At 38.7% G+C, this 19,911-nt stretch overlaps 1 protein-coding gene across 1 annotated transcript in view; it reads right to left on the bottom strand.

Moving 5' to 3' along the window:
• Nucleotides 1-2,084: 2,084 nt before the first annotated feature.
• Nucleotides 2,085-19,911, bottom strand: part of MIPEP (mitochondrial intermediate peptidase) — a 108,548-nt gene continuing 90,721 nt past the window's right edge. The window contains exons 18-19 of the mRNA XM_063444891.1: nt 18,130-18,203; nt 2,085-2,488 (exon numbers count right to left, since the gene is read on the bottom strand). Coding sequence (XP_063300961.1) covers nt 2,391-2,488; nt 18,130-18,203 — 172 coding nt within the window. The 3' untranslated portion in view covers nt 2,085-2,390. The remainder of the gene's footprint in view (nt 2,489-18,129; nt 18,204-19,911) is intronic.

Raw genomic sequence — 19,911 nt, 5'->3', positions numbered from 1 at the left:
CTCCACATAGTTTGCAGAGGTCATCTTTACACCTTCGGGGACCCAAAAGGGGCCGACCAGCTCTCTTCCCATGATTCTGGCCCAAAACATGACTCCACCACCGCCTTGTTGGAACAGGGTGGCCGTCCACCAACCATCCACTACTCCATCTGGACCATCCAGGGTTGCATGGCACTCCTCAGTGAACAGGACTGTTTAAAAATTAGTCTTCATGTATTTTTCTGCCCAATGCAGCTGTTTCTGCTTGTGAGTGGCCAAATAGAAGGTTTATGCACAGTTGCAAGAGTCTGGAGGACTCTACACCTTGATGTCAGTGGGACTCCAGAGGCACCAGCAGCTTCAAATATCTGTTTGCTGCTATGTAATGGTATTTTAGCAGCTGCTCTCTTGATCCCATGCATGGTTCTGGCAGAAATCTTCCTCAATGTGCCTTTATCTGCACGAACCCATGTGTGCTCTGAATCAGCCTCAAATCTCTTAATAGAGCGATGATCACGCTTAAGTTTTCGTGAAATATCTAATGCTTTCATACCTCGTCCAAGGCATTGAACCATTTCACTCTTTTCGGCAGCAGAGAGATCCTTTTTCTTCCCCATATTGCCTGAAAATGGTGCTCTGCTTAATAACGTGGAACACCCTCTTTTAATAGTTTTTCCTTAAATTGGGTTCACCTGGCAATCTAATTATCACAGGTGTCCGAGATTGTTTTCACTGATCAAAAGAGCCCTGAGACACAATGCCACCCATGAGTTAAACTGAAAAACAAAATATTTAATCTTTGTGACACTTAAATAGAATTTGCATAATAATTTGGAACAGGGTGTACATAGAACATGAGGTCACGCATTTAGACGCGAAGAAAGGAAATTTAGTCTAAGGTAAAGGAAAGGGTTTTTTACCATAAGAAAAGTAAGAATGTGGAATTCTCTGCAAGAGGTGGTTTCATCAGAGTCTGTGCATATGTTTAAACAGCAATTGGATGAATACTTTCAAAAACATTACAAGGGATATAATTTGTAATTTGTGGGGTGATAGCAACTTGATCCAAGGAGAGATACGATTCCATTTTGGGGTTCAGAATGAATTTTCTTTGTGGAAAAACTAGAAACTAGGAAGAGCAAAAACAGATGTGAGAAAGGCTAAACTTGATGGATGACAGCCTCTTTTCAGCTATGTAACAGGCATATACACACACGAACTATACATATATATTTAGATATTATTATTAAGATCCTTGGATGGGACCTTTTTTTCTAAATATTGCTAGATTGATCGCTGCTGGATTTATGAACACCCTGGTCCTTGGTGGGGACAAATAACCACCTACACCTATTAAATGGAGCAATCTGTATTTGCTCCATCAAATGTGAGTACGTTCTCATCATATTATTTGTATTTTAGCCCCACAGTTATACACTATTGGGATTTTTTCCTTTTTCTTCTATGTCCATATATGGAGAGGCCCAAGCAACACACATATCCTAGAGTGGGGATCATACCACTCCAAGCCATATCCAGGGAGCCGATGTTCCGGCTCCATACTATGTGAGCGCAATATTTTACTTTATTTTTATCCCTTCTTTGGTTTGACATACTACACTATATTGTTTTTTTGTATACTTCTTTTATATGTGAACACTGCTGTAGAGGAAGACCACCTGCTGACCTGTAAACCACAGTATATACCTAGGCGGGCGCTCCCACAAAGTGTAAGTGGTTTACCAATTTTTTTTTAAATTATTTTTACCTCTATAACCTGCATACTACACAATAAAATGTCTTCTTTTGTTTCTTCCACATATATTTAAAGACATTGTTGGCGCTACACCACCCCACTGCGTCTTCAAATAAAATAAAAATTGAGAACATTGGGAAGCCATTTAAAAACCCATGAGCATTGAGGAACACTGTGGTTTAACATTTCAGTTGAAGTGTAAAAAAAAAAAAAAAAAAAAAAAAGGCAATTACTGTAGATATTTAATTGTTTTAATAATTTTAAACCTGCTATGTTTTATACAATTCTGAATCACACAAAAATATACATTATGAGAAACAAAAAATACTTTTCAGGGCATGTAAAAAGTTCCAGGTAAGGAAAAATGCTAAAAAACAAACAAAAAAACACAAATACACATCCACTCAATTAAAGTGCTAACAATCCTCAGGACTAAGACAGTATGAATAAATGTTTATTTTTCAAATTAAGTTTAAGGATGCTGGATACGTATCTGTGGCATATCCAAACACTAGGAAAATATAGATTTTAAAAACATTTGAACAGGTTTTAATACTTTTTTTTATTTATTTATTTTTAAACTAAGGCACAAATTAAAGTACAGGTTGTCAAGTGTTTGTGCCAAAAGTAATTAATTCTGTACGGATTGATCCAGCTACTCAGAGTCCATCAGGAATGTTTCAAAATCCGGATCCAAATCTGAAACAAGTGCGTCCACAAAATCGTCCACCGAGGGGCACTTCTGAAGCATGCCTGGGGTAAAGATAAACATATTAGCAAATTATAAACTTAGAGAGAGAAAAGCATGTTAAGCAATTTAGAGAGATTTTTGGAAGTTATAGATATACCACTGAACTGAACCGTCCAGTGCATATGGAATAATAAAAGAATGAGAAAAAACATCTCACGGAAATAGCGGCCGTAAGCCAGCATTTGATAAGCTATAACGTATAATTTGAAGTCCGATACTACTAGCCAGGTATAACAATGACAAATTATTAGTAAATTGTAAAGATTTGATATAATCAAAACACTTCGTAATAAGACTGTTATATGTATTTTCCCTAAAGGATGCGTTTACCTGTCAAGATAGCGACACAAGCTGAGGAAACACTGAAAAATATAGTATGCAAAATGCGGACAACTGGCTGACAAATGTGGAGGTTCTAATAACAATTTGGAAGCACTCAAGTTCAGCTATAGAATCCTAGAGAGTTCTAAATGAGATGTCGGACGAAACCTTTAGAGCTGGTGACAGCATATAACAAAAGAGTTGCTTTGTGTTCACATAACACCTTGGGGTAGGGTTGGGGATTTCTCTTCAAAAGTCAGAGAAAACCAAAAAACAGCCAACTGTAGAAATAATCGCACTCTCCTGATTTAATGGCATTCGCTACAGTGGTACTGTTAAAGGGACACTCCAGATCCCTAAAGCATTTTCGCTTGCTGAAAAGCTGTGTGTGTGAAGAGTACATTCTCATTTATTTTTTTTATTCTACAAAAAGTGCAGATTTCAATAGAAACTGACACTTTCCCAAATTAACCTGGTTACACCCCCTGGCTTTCAAGAAGACAACAGGTCCTGTTACTTCCTGGTTTGTTTAGCTCAGTGGAGCGAAACTTAAGAGGCAGCAATTGCTCAGAGCACCCGACTTGTAAAGACTTCTCATTGAGCTGCATTGGGATGTCTATGATTGGACAGCCACAGAAAGGATAGGGTTTCCAAAGGCAAGAGATCTGCTGCTTTTGCAAGCTGGCTTTGGCTATATCCCCAATGAAAATAATTAAATGCATGCAAGTTTTCATTTGCTATATATATATACTAAACTGTGCTTTTTATTTATTTTTTATTTGGCCAGCAGAAGGTCCCTTTAAATAAAGTTCATGGTCCATTTCATGTACACTTGTCATAAATAAAAAAAAATGTTGGTTTGTTTTTTCACACTAAGGATATCACAAACACAACCTAAACAACATACATCACTAGACAACATATTTGAGATATAAGCATTACAATGAATAAGCACATACAATTAAATTACGTTGCCATAGCTAATTATAGGCGACCCTAAATGAACCTCTGTGCCAACACAAAATCCCATCCATTTTGGGTAGTTACCAGCTAATCACTAGTTACTCAACTCCACTTGCTCGGTTTAAAAATAAATAATTAAATAAGCTATAAATAAAATATAAAAATGTAAGTGCATGTGTTTAAATGTTTCAGGAAGATCCTTAATGGTCTGTCTTCGTCCTATAACAAATGTACCTGCACCACACTGCCTTTCCCCTCCTATATACTATATATTTTATTTTGTTCTGGTCCTTAGCCTTGTGTTGAAGTTCGTGCAAACAAAAACACAGGCAAGATCTGTGAAACTACGATTCTATACCACATTTTAATAAAAAAAACTAAAAAAATAAAAAAACAATACATTTGCCTATAGGTGATCTGTGTATGTTTTAAGACAGGCAACATGCGTACAAGCAGGACTATTTGGCGCATGCATTAGTCGGGCAGCCATAACCTGCAAAAAATAAAATTAAAAATACATATCGTTTGTCCAGGTTTACATTCACACACTAAACATATTGTAAGATTATTAGCAACATGGTGTTCAATGCTTTGGTAGAAAGAAGAAGATTAAAACAATTCTCCTCCCTCCAGCCTGGCATTAACGTACTAAGCACTGTACGTAGGGCCATGCTACTGCTTTGAAGTGGGTTTGTATAAAAAGGTTCACTTGCCAAGATAAATATGACCTTTTTTTCTGACACACCTTGGGTACATCTTGCAAAATAAACTGCTTTCAACAATTCCGCGTCTTTCTGCATAATTACAGGCTGCATATATTAAAAATACAAACTTTAGCCTATATCCTTGAACAAACACAGTCAGAGCTTTTTGTCTTTGGTAAGGGTTGTCTCCTGAATACAACATCTGACAACAGCAACAGTTACTTATAATGAGGGCCTCTGGCCAAATAGAGAAGATACAGAAATGGTTTCTTTAGGATGCATACTCCATACAAGTGTGAACATGAAAATAACAATATGCTGTTGAATGCCAGTATTAAAATATTGCTCGAGACTGAACAGACATGTAAATATCCATATAAATCTCAGGACAGTTAATTACATTTAGTTTCTTTGGATTAGTCCGTGCGAGTAAAATCTCCCCTTTCTGGCCTGCACTTGGATCCATACCTGATTGAGTGTCACAGAGGTGGCCCGTCACTGTACATCCATGTGACAAGAATTCATAGGTAACTAACTAGAAAATGTGCTGTATTCCACAACAGCTGGAATGTCGGGGCCCAGATCACGTTTGGTATTACAACTGCTGCGGAACTAAACTTCAATAAATTTCTTTAAAAATTTACTTTTCATTAAGGTTTTACAAAACCGTTACAGAAAGGATAAGCATGATTTGTAAACTATAAAATAAACATGAATAGAGTGCCAAAAGCTTAGAATGGCAATGCTGAACGATGGGTAGAACATTAAAATTAAAAAGGATCACTTTTGTGTTTTCTTTACTTCTCATTAGGAATTACTTATCTGCCATTAACCAAAGGGTTGGGAGTCCATTAAAAGTACTACAAATGGGTGGTTAAGAAAAAAAAAACAAAAACCAGAAGCAGTTGAGTGAGAGTGCGCAGACAATTCAGACTGCTCGGCAATACAGACGCATAGTGCAAATTTCACCTTTTATGGAAACCTGGTCAGTTTATAGAATACAGAATAGCCGTTTAGCAACGTAATATAACGACCAGAGTTCAGCTGGTATCAGACTAACAGAATTATTAACTAAAGTGAGAATTGCTGGAAACTTACTGTGAATTTCAAATTTAAGGCCAAAAAGAGGAAAACTATAATTCTAATTCAGCTATTTTGGCCTAAATTTTGAAATGCACCTTGAATTCACAGCAATTTTAATTTTAGGGAATAACCCTGAGACTGTTAAGAAGGTTGAATGCTGCTCTCCAGAAGGGAACAATCTCGCTGCACTGCCTTCACATATGGAAACGGGAGCGGAGGCATCTACAGCAAGGAAAACAAACATGTTTCAGGAGAATGTGAGGAGATGAAGTGTAGATGCATGGTGTCTAAATAAAACGGTTTCAAGACCTTGGCTAGATGGAAATTAATGTATACAGAGCTTCTAATTTCGGCAGTATATACACTAATTGTATCCCATTCCCAATGGAGGAGAAGAGAGTGTGATATTCCTCATCACCATGGGAATATAGGTAGGTGATGTCTTAGACATCTATAAGAACAGGATTATTATCTCTATGCATTGCCCCAAAAGAACGAATGAGATCTTGTACTCCACTGCCACTTACATCATGGGTCCAATTACTGAACCCAGTCAATTTGAGAGAAACCTATCAAAGATAAACGCGGCATTTCAGTAGCAGTAAAGACACGCTTTTAAGTTCGGGCAGGTGTCCCATTTTCAAATTAAAGTGCAGATTTACCCTTGTCATACACAGTGGGCATGACTGGCAGCATTGCTAGGGTTTTCCAGGGTTAACTTGCATTGCTTTTTTTTTTTTTTGAGTTTAGAATCTTTGTTTGTCGTGGCAGGATTCTGCAATAAAATTACTAAAAGATGACGATCGTACAGGAACTCCATCTTTGAATCAAAGGAGATGGGTCCACATTAGCAATCTATATGAACCAGTTATCATAAACTGGGCGTGTGTTTAGGGGGTAACTGAGATATGTTACTGAGCACAAGGCTACAACAAATGTAACTTCTTTTGGACTCTATTTGATAAACATCAGACTCACCTAGAAACTCCTCCACTGACCTACTCTTAGATTCTCAGCTATATTTGCACTAGTGTACGTTCTGGGTTTCAAGTCCTATTGTATTTCAAGAACCTCAATAACCTATTTTTGCATTTGTTTAGTATTTCATTTTGCTTTCTGTAATTCTGGCACTGTGTAACATGTCTTTTTGTTATTGAAATATGAATAATCTAATTCTGTCTTAGGGCTCTAATATCTGGTTTTAAGAAAACCTGTAAAGACAAGGTTTTAATCCACGTTACCAGACTGGTTATTGTGTAAGAAATTGATTTATAGTACTGCGTTTAAGTATAACTGGAACATAAATGTGGTACCCCAGGATTCCCTTATCAAAAGTCCTTGGGAAGTGGCAGCCGAGTTAATCCTGTGTGGTATAGGTAGGAATTGGGAGGTCATTTTGTGTCACTTTATGTAATTGAAGAGGCAGATGGATAAGGTAACCACAAGTTCGGTGCTATCAACCCCTTCGCAGACACCCTCCCCTCTGTCACAGCTTGGCAGATAGCCCCCCTCGTTATAACCCTAACTCTCAGCGTGCACCCGCAAAGTAGGAATTGTTGGATGGCAATCATGTCACTTATAGGTGGATCTGTTGTCAGGTGGAAGAAGAACATGAACAACGACAAATCTTCTAAAAGACATAAGACCTGTTTATTTTAACCCTAGAAATGAAGAGAAAACAGCCTACATGGTACACTGGAATAAGGGGGGTAACCCCCAGTGAAAACAGAATTAGGGCTAGAGTTAGTGTACCAAAAGTAGTTACTAGGATGAAAAACGAATCCAAGTTATTAGAACTCAAATATAAAAGACCTTCCAGTCAAAAAATAACAAATATCTATTGATTGTAATAGGATAAAAAAAAAAATGCTGCTAGCAATAACCCAATGTGCTAAACATACATAAGAAAGTGGAGATCAAAATAATAAAAATAAATCTATATATACGTGAATAGATAGACTCTGGTGTCAGATATGTAAAATCAACAAATGCACACGTCTGTGCCAAGTGAAAAAAAAAAAAAAGAGGGGGGTGGGAACGGCAGCTTTATGGGGTATGATGTATATTAGAGTGATACAGTAAGTATATAAATATTACAGAGCTTGCCCAATGCTTTATTAATATGGAGATACAGTATCCGTGGTAGGATATGGATATATTGTAGCTCTACCTCAAATGTGGCAGAAGGCCAGATAGTGAAGACACATGTATCATTTCAATCATAAAATGATACAAAGTGTGCTAATTGCAGAGCGCACTCACATATGGAGTTCTAATAGACTCAATAGTGGCCAGCAATTACCCATCAGCTGAAATACCGCTGGTGAATACTGTCCAGTTTGATCGAATATATATAGCGAATAGCCTCGCTATAAATTGGTTTAACACAACAGTGGCAGCGTATGAATAACGGATATCCTATGTTGTAGTGCGCTGTCCACCGATGGAAGAGCTGTCAGTATACTATATGGTACTGCTGGGGATCTGGTCAAGGATTTATTCACTATATATATTCGATCAAACTGGACAGTATTCACCAGCGGTATTTCAGCTGATAGGTAATTGCTGGCCACTATTGAGTCTGTTAGAACTCCATATGTGAGTGCTTTCTGCAATTAGCACACTTTGTATCATCTTATGATTGAGATGGTACATGTGTCTTCACTATCTGGCCTTCTGCCACATTTGAGGTAGAGCTACAATATTGGTTTACTCCTACCACGGATACTGTATCTCCATATTAATAAAGCCTTGGGCAAGCGCTGTGATATTTATATACTTACTGTATCACTCTAATATACATCATACCCCATAAAGCTGCCGCCCCCCCCCCTCTTTTTTTCACTTAGCACAGATGTGTGCTTTTGTCGATTTAAATATCTCTGACACCAGAGTCTATCTATTCACGTATATATATATATATATTTTTTTTTTTATTATTATTATTTTGGTACACAAACTCTAGCCTTAAGTCTGTTTATTTTAACCCACATATATCTTTAACACACAGCAATTAGACTGCAGCCAAATAATCTGGACATACAGTTATGTCCCGTAATGATGACATATACCAGTATAATTGGTCCGGTCCATCTACTCCGTTTATAACCACAGTCAATATAAAGATCATGTTAGAGGGTGTACTGCTAGACATTCCTTTCATAAATGGCCTGTCGAAGAGATTCATGCATAAAATGAATTCACAGAGGTTAAAGACAATCATGTTAGCATCTTCCAACCCAAAATCTTTAGCTGCAGGGTAAGTATTGTGAACTGGAGACATACAGATCTTATGACGGTTTTCAGGGATGTGTTGCTATTTTCTACATCTACCACATGCTAATGACTACTCTGGGGGTACGGAGTTACCTTCTCACTGACTAGAACTTATATTCTACATGCATCATTTATCCGTAACATTTTAACAATAAAGCAGTAAAGAGGAATTCTGAATAGCCCAAAAGTGCACCACTGCTATATAGATATTTATATAAATAAAATAAAAATAAAAAAACACAAACAGAATTACATACGTTGATTTCAGATGTCATCATATACAAAAAAAGACCCCTCCCCCACCCAAAAAATAAATCCGGTGCATACTGTATGCACATTTTTAGAGACTTTTGTTGTAGTAAAAATGGCCACTCTTTCCAGGGGAAATAATTCCTCAAATTATTCAGAGTAATAGGAGCAGTAATTTTCTAAACGTATAATGTCACCCAGGGATTATCCTAAAGCTATGAGACCTGTTATCAATTCAGGACAAAGTGTTTCATTCATGGGGCAGAGGTCTCACCAGCAGACATTGACGCACCTATCTATATCCATCTCAGAGCGCCAGAGGGAAGAGAGCGATGTATCACTTTTGTTTTGTAACACGTTGCACACTCCTTAGGCATTAAACTATAATTAACAATTGACTACAAAGAACAGTGGCTGAACTTTACCATGCTTTAAAGAATATTTATGTGCTAAAAGTCATGGCAGATGGGTCTCTCCCAACCCCAGGGCGATGGTGAGACTCACCTTCCCTGCTTTGATGTTTTTGCCCTGGTGAAAGGAAATAATTGATGTAATTATGTCACTGACAATAACCGTTTCTTTCCCAGTTTTCATAGTAACGAGGAACGAGGAAGCGATGCGTGAGACTCCGTGTGTGATTTGGTAAATATTGATTGTCATGGTGTATGATACACTGCCAGAACTCTCCAGGACAATATTTATACACTGAAGGGAACATCTGGCAGACAACACACTGGACTAGAGAAAAGATAAGGACATCTACTGAATACATCAAATACTGATAAAAGTGATACAATGGCAATATAAAGATATAGATTGCACACACTAAAACTGCTATGAATCCACTGTTTGATAGCATCTTAAAGTGGACTCAATGTTTTTCACTTTTGATTACTATATAAACTACAATATCGGGGGGCGGAGCTTACCAACCGATCGAGCAAGACGCACATGGTGGGAGCTCCCACATCCGAGGCCCTGATTCTGGGCATTACGCCCGACCACCGCTTCGTGCCCGCAGCGGACGACTACCCTCACACCCAGGAGGTGATGCGGAGTCCGGCGATACCCGATTCGGGGCTACCCGCCACAAAGTTGCCCGCTTTTCAATCCGCGGCCTGCACGGGTGGGAGCCGCGGAGAGACGGCCGCTCTCCCGGTTCTCGGGCTGAAGAGGGGATGCTCACACATCGCTCCCCCCCCCCCTGGACCGGTGGGGGATATCCCGGTCCCCACCAGCATGGGACACAATACACGGAGGCATCATGGCAGATGAACCTCCAAGCAGAATGGAAGCAGCAGTGCCCAAGATGGCGGACAAGCGCGCCACTACATGTGGCCTGATGCAGCCACAATGCAGCAAAGAAAGGCACACAGCGAAGGAATTAAAGAAGGCAAAGCATGGAACAAGCAACACCCTTGCCACTCCACCCAGGCACACCCGGGAGTTCTTTGACCGACTCTGCTCTTACCTCTGGTCAAAACTCCGTTACAGGGTCCGGGCCTTCAAACAAGCAGTTCGAGAGGCGGCAGCATGGATCCGACCAGCTAGCCGGCGGCACCTGAGTGAGTACCCACAACAAGCCCCCAGAAGGGGACGAAGACAGAAATCAAAGCAGCGAGTAGCGACGACTCGCCCCTCAGGCACCAGCTATCACCCTCTTAAGAATCCACATCCAGCAGTGAAAGTCCCCGGACGACCGACTGCCCACACCCAGCAATGCCCCGACGCTAGCAGACAAGCTGGGGGACCAGCTCATGAGACTGCTCGCTGCCGAAACTGTACAGCCGCGGCACAAGAGATGACCCCCACGTCGAAAGCCCCGGACTGCTCTCAAACCTATGCTAACAGCCTGCCGACCACTGGTATAGGGTAAAAGGGGACATTTGTATCGAGGTGGCATACTGTAATGACAATATACGCGACTAATAGACTACCTAGCTCTTAGTATATTACATGCTATTTTATCGAATGTTGCAAAGTCACAGTTAATCACTATTGCTTTTAGACGTGATTACACAGCATGTTATATTTAACATTTCCTTAATAAGCAAGCTAATGTACCTACAGCTTAAACTCTTATATTGTGACTCAAGCCGCAGTCCAAAAACTGTGTGCAAAGCTTGTCATCCTTACTTATCACTATTAAGTTTAACACGAGCTCGGCAAATCACATTATAAGCATTAATGTACTTTTTTGCGTAGTGTTGGGTTAAACACTATAAGTTCCCTGTCTTACTACGTATTCTAATTACGATCTCTGAGCCTGTCGCTCTGCTGCCCCCCTGGTGGATAAATTTATGCATACAGAAATCTATAATTAACTGAGACCTTAAATCGCGTCTTCACGACAAAACGCAGTTCTCTATTATATTACTCACAACAAATGCACAGTGAGACCGCCAACCCGGTTAAGCAACAGTTACCCTGACGCATATCTAATAGTCTACTCGACTAATTATACATCTGCCCAGCTTAGCATGTTCATTCTATTACTGTTATATAGCTTGATATCTCTATGTTTTCCATAAAATATATATTGATGTTATAACGTTACTTTAACTAAGCTGGATAACCAAGACGTATATTATCACTCACCTGTTTGAATAATTCCATGTTCTAAGCTTGTTTTAAAAAATATAAAATGAGGCGGATATCTTTAGGAGATTTTGTAAACTGTTATGACGATATTAACCTGTATAACCCCTGCAAGTCTCCCTCTCTTTATTCTGTACCACCATAACCATATGCCTCAATAAAAGAAAGATTGACAAAAAAAAAAATGAAACATGAAACTACAATATCACATTATAATACGACTTGTGAATAAAGCGTCCGCATTAACATAATTTCAATGTAACACATACACTCCATACTAAATCAGTTATAAAACTAAGTTTACAAAAAATCTCCCAGGATTATAATAGGAATAGCCACTGCTTACAAAACACCCCATTTTTGACAGATCCTAAACGACCTACTCTAGTGCTCATTTGAGATTTATCCGCTCGGTGCGATATCCAATTCCTGGGACGGAAGCTCTGTAAATGAAATGCCAATGCTCACCGATGGCGTAACAAAGCATCTATGAAGGGGAGTTGTGCTTTTAAAATGCTGATTATTTAACTTAAAAGGACACCAGTGTCACCAAAACAACTTTAGTTGAATGAAGCAGTTTTGGTGTACAGATCATGCCGCTGCAGTCTCGCTGCTCAGTTCTCTGCATACATTTTGTTTCTATTTATGCAGCCCTAGCCACACCTCGCCTGGCTGTGACTCACACAGTTGCATGAAAAAAATTGGTTTCACTTTCAATCAGATGTAGCTTGCTTTAAAAAGTTTGTATCTCCTGCTCTGTAAATTGAACTTTTATTACATACAGAAGGCTCCTGTGGGGCCTAGCAAGCTATTAACAGAGCAGGAGATAAGAAATTCTAAATTAAACAGAATGCACAATAAATGTAATGTAAACATTGCATGACCCTTTACAGAAAGTGCTCAGGAAGGCTGTGTAAGTCACATGCAGGGAGGTGTGACTAGGGCTGCATAAACAAAGTGATTTAACTCCTAAAGGGCAGAGAATTGAACAACAAAAATAAACATGATTTATACAACAAAACTGCTTAATTGAGCTAAAGTTGTTTTGGTGACTATAGGGTCCCTTTAAGGTCATTTTGAAAACACTTGACACTTTGAAGATGGTTTTGAATGGAATGTATCATATTTCCTCAATAGCGTCAGTTTGTCCACCTGCACCCTTATAATGTATTCAAATTAATGCGAGTGCAGTCTGTATTATTTGATATAAATTTTGACCCTGATGTGGCAAATAATTGGCCACCCCTCCTGCATTACAGCTCACCGCCGAGTAAAAGCAGCCATGCAAACAGGTAGATGTATCGTAATTTTTGCAATACTATGTAAAATGATTGATGGCTTGCAATTTACCGTCAACAATATCCCTGCTGTTCAAGTTCCATGTCTAGGTCATGTCTAGGGAACTATATTCAGGGCTTAGAATTCAAAGTCTTTGGCTACTAGCCAGGCATTGAACGTTACTTGCCACTGCATGCCTGGAGGATCCATGGTGCACCCACCAGGAGTGAATTGTTAAGTGCCAATGGCCTGAAGAAATTTTGAGTCCTGATATGTTAATAAAATGTCAACATTTGTTCCTTATTCCACTGGTGCAAAAAGGGATAAATTAAAAATTCACATCTATGTTTTTTGTTCCACTGGGATGATGCTGCCTGCTTCCAACAACTACATTTCCTTTTATGGATCTCACCACAGAAGTAAAGAATAATAAATGTTAGAGAGCATATCATTTAATTAAGCTTGTAAACAAAAAAACACAGACTTCCTTTGTGAACCGGTAAAAGAAAGGTGACGTTTTTGTTTGACACTATATAATAAGCCTTTTGTAAAGTTGTTATAGGGGCAAAAAAGACAACCTAAAATATAAGATTTAGAAAAAGATGTTAAATTTACTGAAAAGCTACAGGCAACAAGAAGAACTGAAGTTGGAATTCGTTCTCAGAACTTCGTCCTAGAGAGTATATACCCAAAAGTAAATAATCCCCAAAACAATACGGTAAAGGAAGCAAAATTCAAAACATTAAGACATTTGAAAGGAAATATGCAACATTCTAAGGCAACGCTCACCTTTAAGATAAAGCATCAAGGTGAACAAGCAGCTGGAGGGTAGTAGTCACTTCTCAGCAATATTTTTATTGATATCAAAAGCCAGCCGTTCAAATAGCTTTCACCGTCTTATCCTGTATCTTATCTCTCTGCAGGAATTGATTTTTCTTATAATCTTATAAGGATTATATTTATCAAATGAGGGAGGGCTACTAGATCATTATATCAAAAGCGGTTGGAATCAAAAGTACAGAGCACGATAACCGAGTCAGGGAAAAAAAGTTATACAGTATAATTGTCAAACCTGTCAATTTGGAGGATTTTTGAAAAAAAAGAAAAGTGTACATATAGATCTTCAAAACATAAGAATAATCAAAGGCTATTTTGTTAGATGTACATCAGTGAAACACAGAGTGAAAAAGACTTCTCATGTAGGGTTTGATCCAATTTGTTCCACCGCTACCGCCAGTATATTTGAAATTAATCCGGCCTGGAATTCACATAGAAATCCTGGGGTATTCAATACGATTCATCTCACACAGGGAGGATAGCTGGAGGGGAAGAGGAGGCTTGACCCCAAAAAACATGCTGTTTCTTGCCTAATGTCCTACTGTGTGTAAAAGGTGACAGTAATGAATGTTGCAATTGTTTGGCCACAGATTTGCCCCGGCGTGATTTATTTGCATGCTTTTAACACTTAATTTGGTAAGATCATTTTGTGGGTTTTAGTAAAACAAGGTAATATATGCCTTGCAATCTTGAAAGGACAAACAAATAAAAAATATTGAGCCCACAGTTAACAACCAAATAAAGTTCAACTAAGGTTCCAAATGCATAATTAAAATACAATCTGGATTACCTACAATTTGTAAAGCATATCAGTCTAGAATAGTCATACAACGTCCTCCCTAAGGTGCCGCTAAACCACCCAAATCTATACCACACTCATGCAGAGCCATACTATCTATTGCATAACACTTGGGTCAGTAGTGAATCTTGCAACGAGGGGCTCTCCAAGAGCAAGGTATGATGGTTTACTTCTAAAAAGAACGACAAAAAGCACCTGGATAAACCTCAAAGGTCCATGACTCTCTATACATTGTTTTTCTCCCAATTCTCAGTCAAATCTTTGGCTTGTGTGTCAGTCAAATAGACTATTTGACTGACACACCTCCCTCATAGGAGGTCCCTCTTCTCTCCCATGCAGAGCAACTACTGCGCATGCAATAAGGTTGCTATGGAAACTCCATTGCTGGTGCTGCTAGAGCTGGGTAGGGAGTTTAGGAACAAAGTGACTAACGTCACCTTATTCAGACGCCGGCAACAAGGCCATCGTGTCAGCGGAGGTCAGAGGAGATTTGTCCTGCTTGGGGTAGTGTTTCCAAGCAGGACAAATCAAAGAAGAGCAGAGAAAGAGCCAAGGACAGACCAGAGGTGGGTGTCACACAAAGAGTGAGGAAATCTCTGTATTTTACATGAAATATATTAAATTGTTCACATCGCCAAATACTTTTATAAATGTCACAATTTTGATTATGCTATGCCTAAAAGAACACTCTGCAGTAGGCTTTACCGCTATCAATTGTTTTAATGTAATATGTTATTACCAGTCATGGGTAGAAACGTCCTGTTATTACTTTGTGCAATAGTTCTTTAACAGCAAGAAGGTTTTATGCTTTAATAGAGTTTGCATTGACATCAGGACTCTTGGCCTATTTGGTGATGCTAAAGGAGTAAGCGATTTTAATAATTTGCACAAGTGCTAACATAGCGTCCCCCATGAAGCCACCAAGTCCATGTTGGGATTTTACCTCTGACATTTTATATTTCTGGAAAACTATATTTGCAGGAAAAAAATTGTAGGAGTGTTGCAGAATTAAGACGCTGGGGCAAAGGGACGAGAGAGTCCCTTTTAAAACACAAAATAAAAAATATCCAAATACAACTTTAGTAAATGATATACCAGCATCACAAAGAGGAAAACCAAAACCAAAACAAAAAATTTAACAGAACAAGACAAAGACTTAAAAAGTGTTTATGGTCTATAATAACAACTGGCGCCTTTTATGTTTTGGAGTAAAAGCCAGCTTTCATTGTCTGGTAAGGTCTCTGCCTTGAGAATTAGGTTTCATGCTGTGAGGATATTGTATGTGACATGCTCAGTCTGAAACTGAACAGTCAAAGCAGTCTATTTATTGTTAATTCCTGTTATTATTAAGATTAGGGAAAAGCACCAGGCTATTTTAAATTTGCTATTCAGAAAACAATCATTGAACTGGTCAAAAAGGTCATTCTTTCTCCCTTCAATCCCACCACAGCAATAGATCTAATATGGGATAAAACGGTTCTCATACATGGTGTGTTTAAAAAACATTTTGAAGGGTCTTAATGCAAAACGAAAAAAATAAAAAATAAATATTCACTTCGAACAGAGGTAGACAATTAAATCAAGACAGTTATCCATACATTTAATGGAAGAAAAACATTAAAACCACACACCAGACGGGAGCAGACATTTTTATGACATATGTAGATTTAGAATTTAAAACCACAAAAACAAAATATATTAAAAACAAGCAAGAAATCTCAAAGTCGGTGTCTGTTAATGTTTAACCAGCATTGCTCTATGTTTTCAACTTGAAAATGAGGTTGTAAAATTAGTAAGTTATCTACAACTAAACATAGTATTTTTAGGTTCCATGTATTTATGACTGACAATGGTACGTTTTTGACATGTTAGGTCTGCCATCATTTCAAACTCTCTCATGTAGTGTGCAAAAACACTATCAATAAAAATCAGTGAGAGTGAAAATCAACAAGAAATGTGTTCTTTCTATTTTCCCGATTAGAATTATTATTTCTTGTAATTCTACACAATGAATGTATCTAAAAATAGAGATAGAATTAAATACATTTTTGGAAATTATAGGGCAAATGGTACAAGGAGTACAATTTTAAAGTTTAAAAATCTAAAACATTTTCATTTCTTACAGGTTGATTTGATGGACATCGCTCCCTTTTGTAACGGAGTAGTATACACCAATGCATGTCATCGGCAAATTAGGCCGTTATATTATGGGACTTTGGGGGAATTTTACATGATCTAATGTTTCTGCAGGTTTCACATGAATTGGATCCTTGCAGTGTATTTATCAGATCTGATGTGTCCAACTGCTGGAAAGAGCTCTCTGTAAGCTCATTTGAGCAGTGTCCTTTTCACCTCTAGGCTCTTTCAACATTACTCTGTATGTCAACACTTGTAGTTTCTATGTCCAATATATCATTTCAAGTGCTGCAGAATATGTTTGAGTTAATAATATTAAAGATCCTAGACATGTTTTCTGCTATTTTATTTCCACTGACAATGATGCCTTTTTTGGGTTTGCCACACTTCCCCAAAAGTAACAGCCCTGTAAATTCAACACTTATAGCCATGATTTATTTTTTTGTGATAAACTTTTCAAATAACACCCCCCCCCCCAAAAAAAAAAAAAAAAAAAAAAAATTATATATATATATATATATATATATATCCTATACAACATTTTTTTTTTAAACTCAATTTATAAAAAAAATGTATAAAAAAATAAATAAATGTGTAAATATTAAATCCTTTAAAAGGCTTGTCCAAAAATATATATATATATAAAAATATATATATATATATCGAGGCCTTCATTGTGGTATTTACAAAGGGTGTTTTGAGTCTCTCTATTTTTGCTAAAGTTATTTTTCTGTTTTGTGAACTTCAAAGACTTGATGTATCCTGCAACATCTCCAAAGAATAAATTCCCTTTGTCTGTTTACGTTTTGGGTTTTTTCAGTCCTCCCACCTGTTAATTTAATCTACAAATCATGGTTATGCTTACACTGTATAAATAAAACCTGTATTACAACCCAAGGTCTTGAACTTTGTCTTACTTGTTTCACTCCTTTAATGCCAATGTGTGGCTTATATTCCTTAATCATGAAACTTCTAACACTTTGCTACTCTGATGGCCCATAGACTATTTTAAAATATGCTTACAATGTTATTACATTGAGACTACATGAACTGAACACTTGGCAAATTTAGCATGCGTTAGTTTGGGCAATGAGTAGCGCAAGGCTTCTCTACGGAACTAGAGTATTTGGGTTTTGGTGTCCTTGTAAAACATGCTGTATTCCGATACACTTCATGAGCCTACAACACATAGAAAGCCCAAATGCTTGTGCTTTCCAAAAAATGGAGATCTGCTACAAAGCCTTTGTGCATATGAAGAAAGAAAAGGTCAACAATAGAAACGGAGTGAAACGATTGAAACCATCAAAACACAACAGATGTTGTTTGTCAAACATAGGTTCTGCTCAACTGAACAGACAATGAGATCTGATGATCAAACATTCCTTTGCTTTCTTCTTACCTTGAACCATGAGCAGGGGCTCTTTTCCACCACCATGTGCCAGCATCTCCTGGCGATAACGCTCTCCCATCGCCCTAAAGGAAAATATGGGTCTGGTTACCATCACCTGCATTCTCTCCTTTCATTAACAGATGTTAGGATGAGCTCATATTTCTTTACTGCACAGACAAGGATGCAGACTAAAGCAGACCTGCCACTATGACACAAAGAATGCCTTCATTCCACAAAGACTAAAGAAATGTACCCAGCCTTTCAAATTACACAATGCTGAATGATGCTCGATACATTTGATATCAAAATCTTTGCAGATGCTTAAGCTACATTTTATTTGAAAAGGGATAGCTGGTATATTCCCCAATGAGTTCACGCAATTTGATAGGATAATCATTAACACTACGAGTGCCGATGGGTCAAGAAAATCGAACATACCTCCTTGATTTAGAGGGTGAGACAGCAAAACATACACAACTTAGCGCTCAGTGGATGGTATTCAGAGTTCATTATAAATAAGAAACTCATCAAGGATCAGAGTGAACCTATGCAATTGTACAGCGCTGTGGAAATTGCTGGCTCTTTATAAAGAATAATAATTTGCTAAGTCTGGTCCTTAAAGGTACACTCCAGACCCCTAATGCATTTTAGCTTGCTGAAAATCTTTGTGTGTTATGAGTGTGTCCTCTATTTCATTTTGCAAAAAGTGCAGATTTCAATAGAAATTGAAACTTTTATAAATTTACCTAATTACACCCCGCTGACATTCAAGCAGATAATAGGGAGGGAGGGGGCACTGTATTAATTTGGAGGGAGGGGGCACTGTATTAATTTGGGGGTAGGGAGGGGGCACTGTATTAATTTGGGGGTAGGGAGGGGGCACTGTATTAATTTGGAGGGAGGGGGCACTGTATTAATTTGGGGTAGGGAGGGGACACTTAATTTGAAGGAGGGGCACTGTATTAATTTGGAGGGAGGGGGCACTGTATTAATTTGGGGTAGGGAGGGGGCACTGTATTAATTTGGGGTAGGGAGGGGACACTTAATTTGAAGGAGGGGCAGTGTATTAATTTGGGGGAGTGACGGGGCAAGTGTATTAATTTGATGGAGGGGGCCAGTGTGTTAAATTGGCGGGAGGGCAGTGCAGAGTGGTGCTGGTGGGGGGGGGGGCAGTATGTTAAATTGGGGGGAGGGCAGTGTATTAATTTAAGAGAGGCAAGGGGCAGTGTATAAACCTGGGGGAGGGAGGGGGCCAGTGTATTAAATTGGGAAGTGGTGGCAGTGTGTTAATGGGAGGGAGGATGCAGCGTATTAATGGGAGGGAGGATGCAGCGTATTAATGGGAGGGAGGATGCAGCGTATTAATGGGAGGGAGGATGCAGTGTATTAATGGGAGGGAGGATGCAGCGTATTAATGGGAGGGAGGATGCAGCGTATTAATGGGAGGGAGGATGCAGTGTATTAATGGGAGGGAGGATGCAGTGTATTAATGGGAGGGAGGATGCAGTGTATTAATGGGAGGGAGGATGCAGCGTATTAATGGGAGGGAGGATGCAGCGTATTAATGGGAGGGAGGATGCAGCGTATTAATGGGAGGGAGGATGCAGCGTATTAATGGGAGGGAGGATGCAGCGTATTAATGGGAGGGAGGATGCAGCGTATTAATGGGAGGGAGGATGCGGCGTATTAATGGGAGGGAGGATGCGGCGTATTAATGGGAGGGAGGATGCGGCGTATTAATGGGAGGGAGGATGCGGCGTATTAATGGGAGGGAGGATGCGGCGTATTAAT

Source organism: Pelobates fuscus, chromosome 1 (genome assembly GCF_036172605.1).
Source record: "Pelobates fuscus isolate aPelFus1 chromosome 1, aPelFus1.pri, whole genome shotgun sequence".
Classification (NCBI taxonomy): domain Eukaryota; kingdom Metazoa; phylum Chordata; class Amphibia; order Anura; family Pelobatidae; genus Pelobates; species Pelobates fuscus.
The sequence above is the reverse complement of the archived record's forward strand: the minus strand, read 5'-3'. Positions and strand labels throughout refer to the sequence as shown.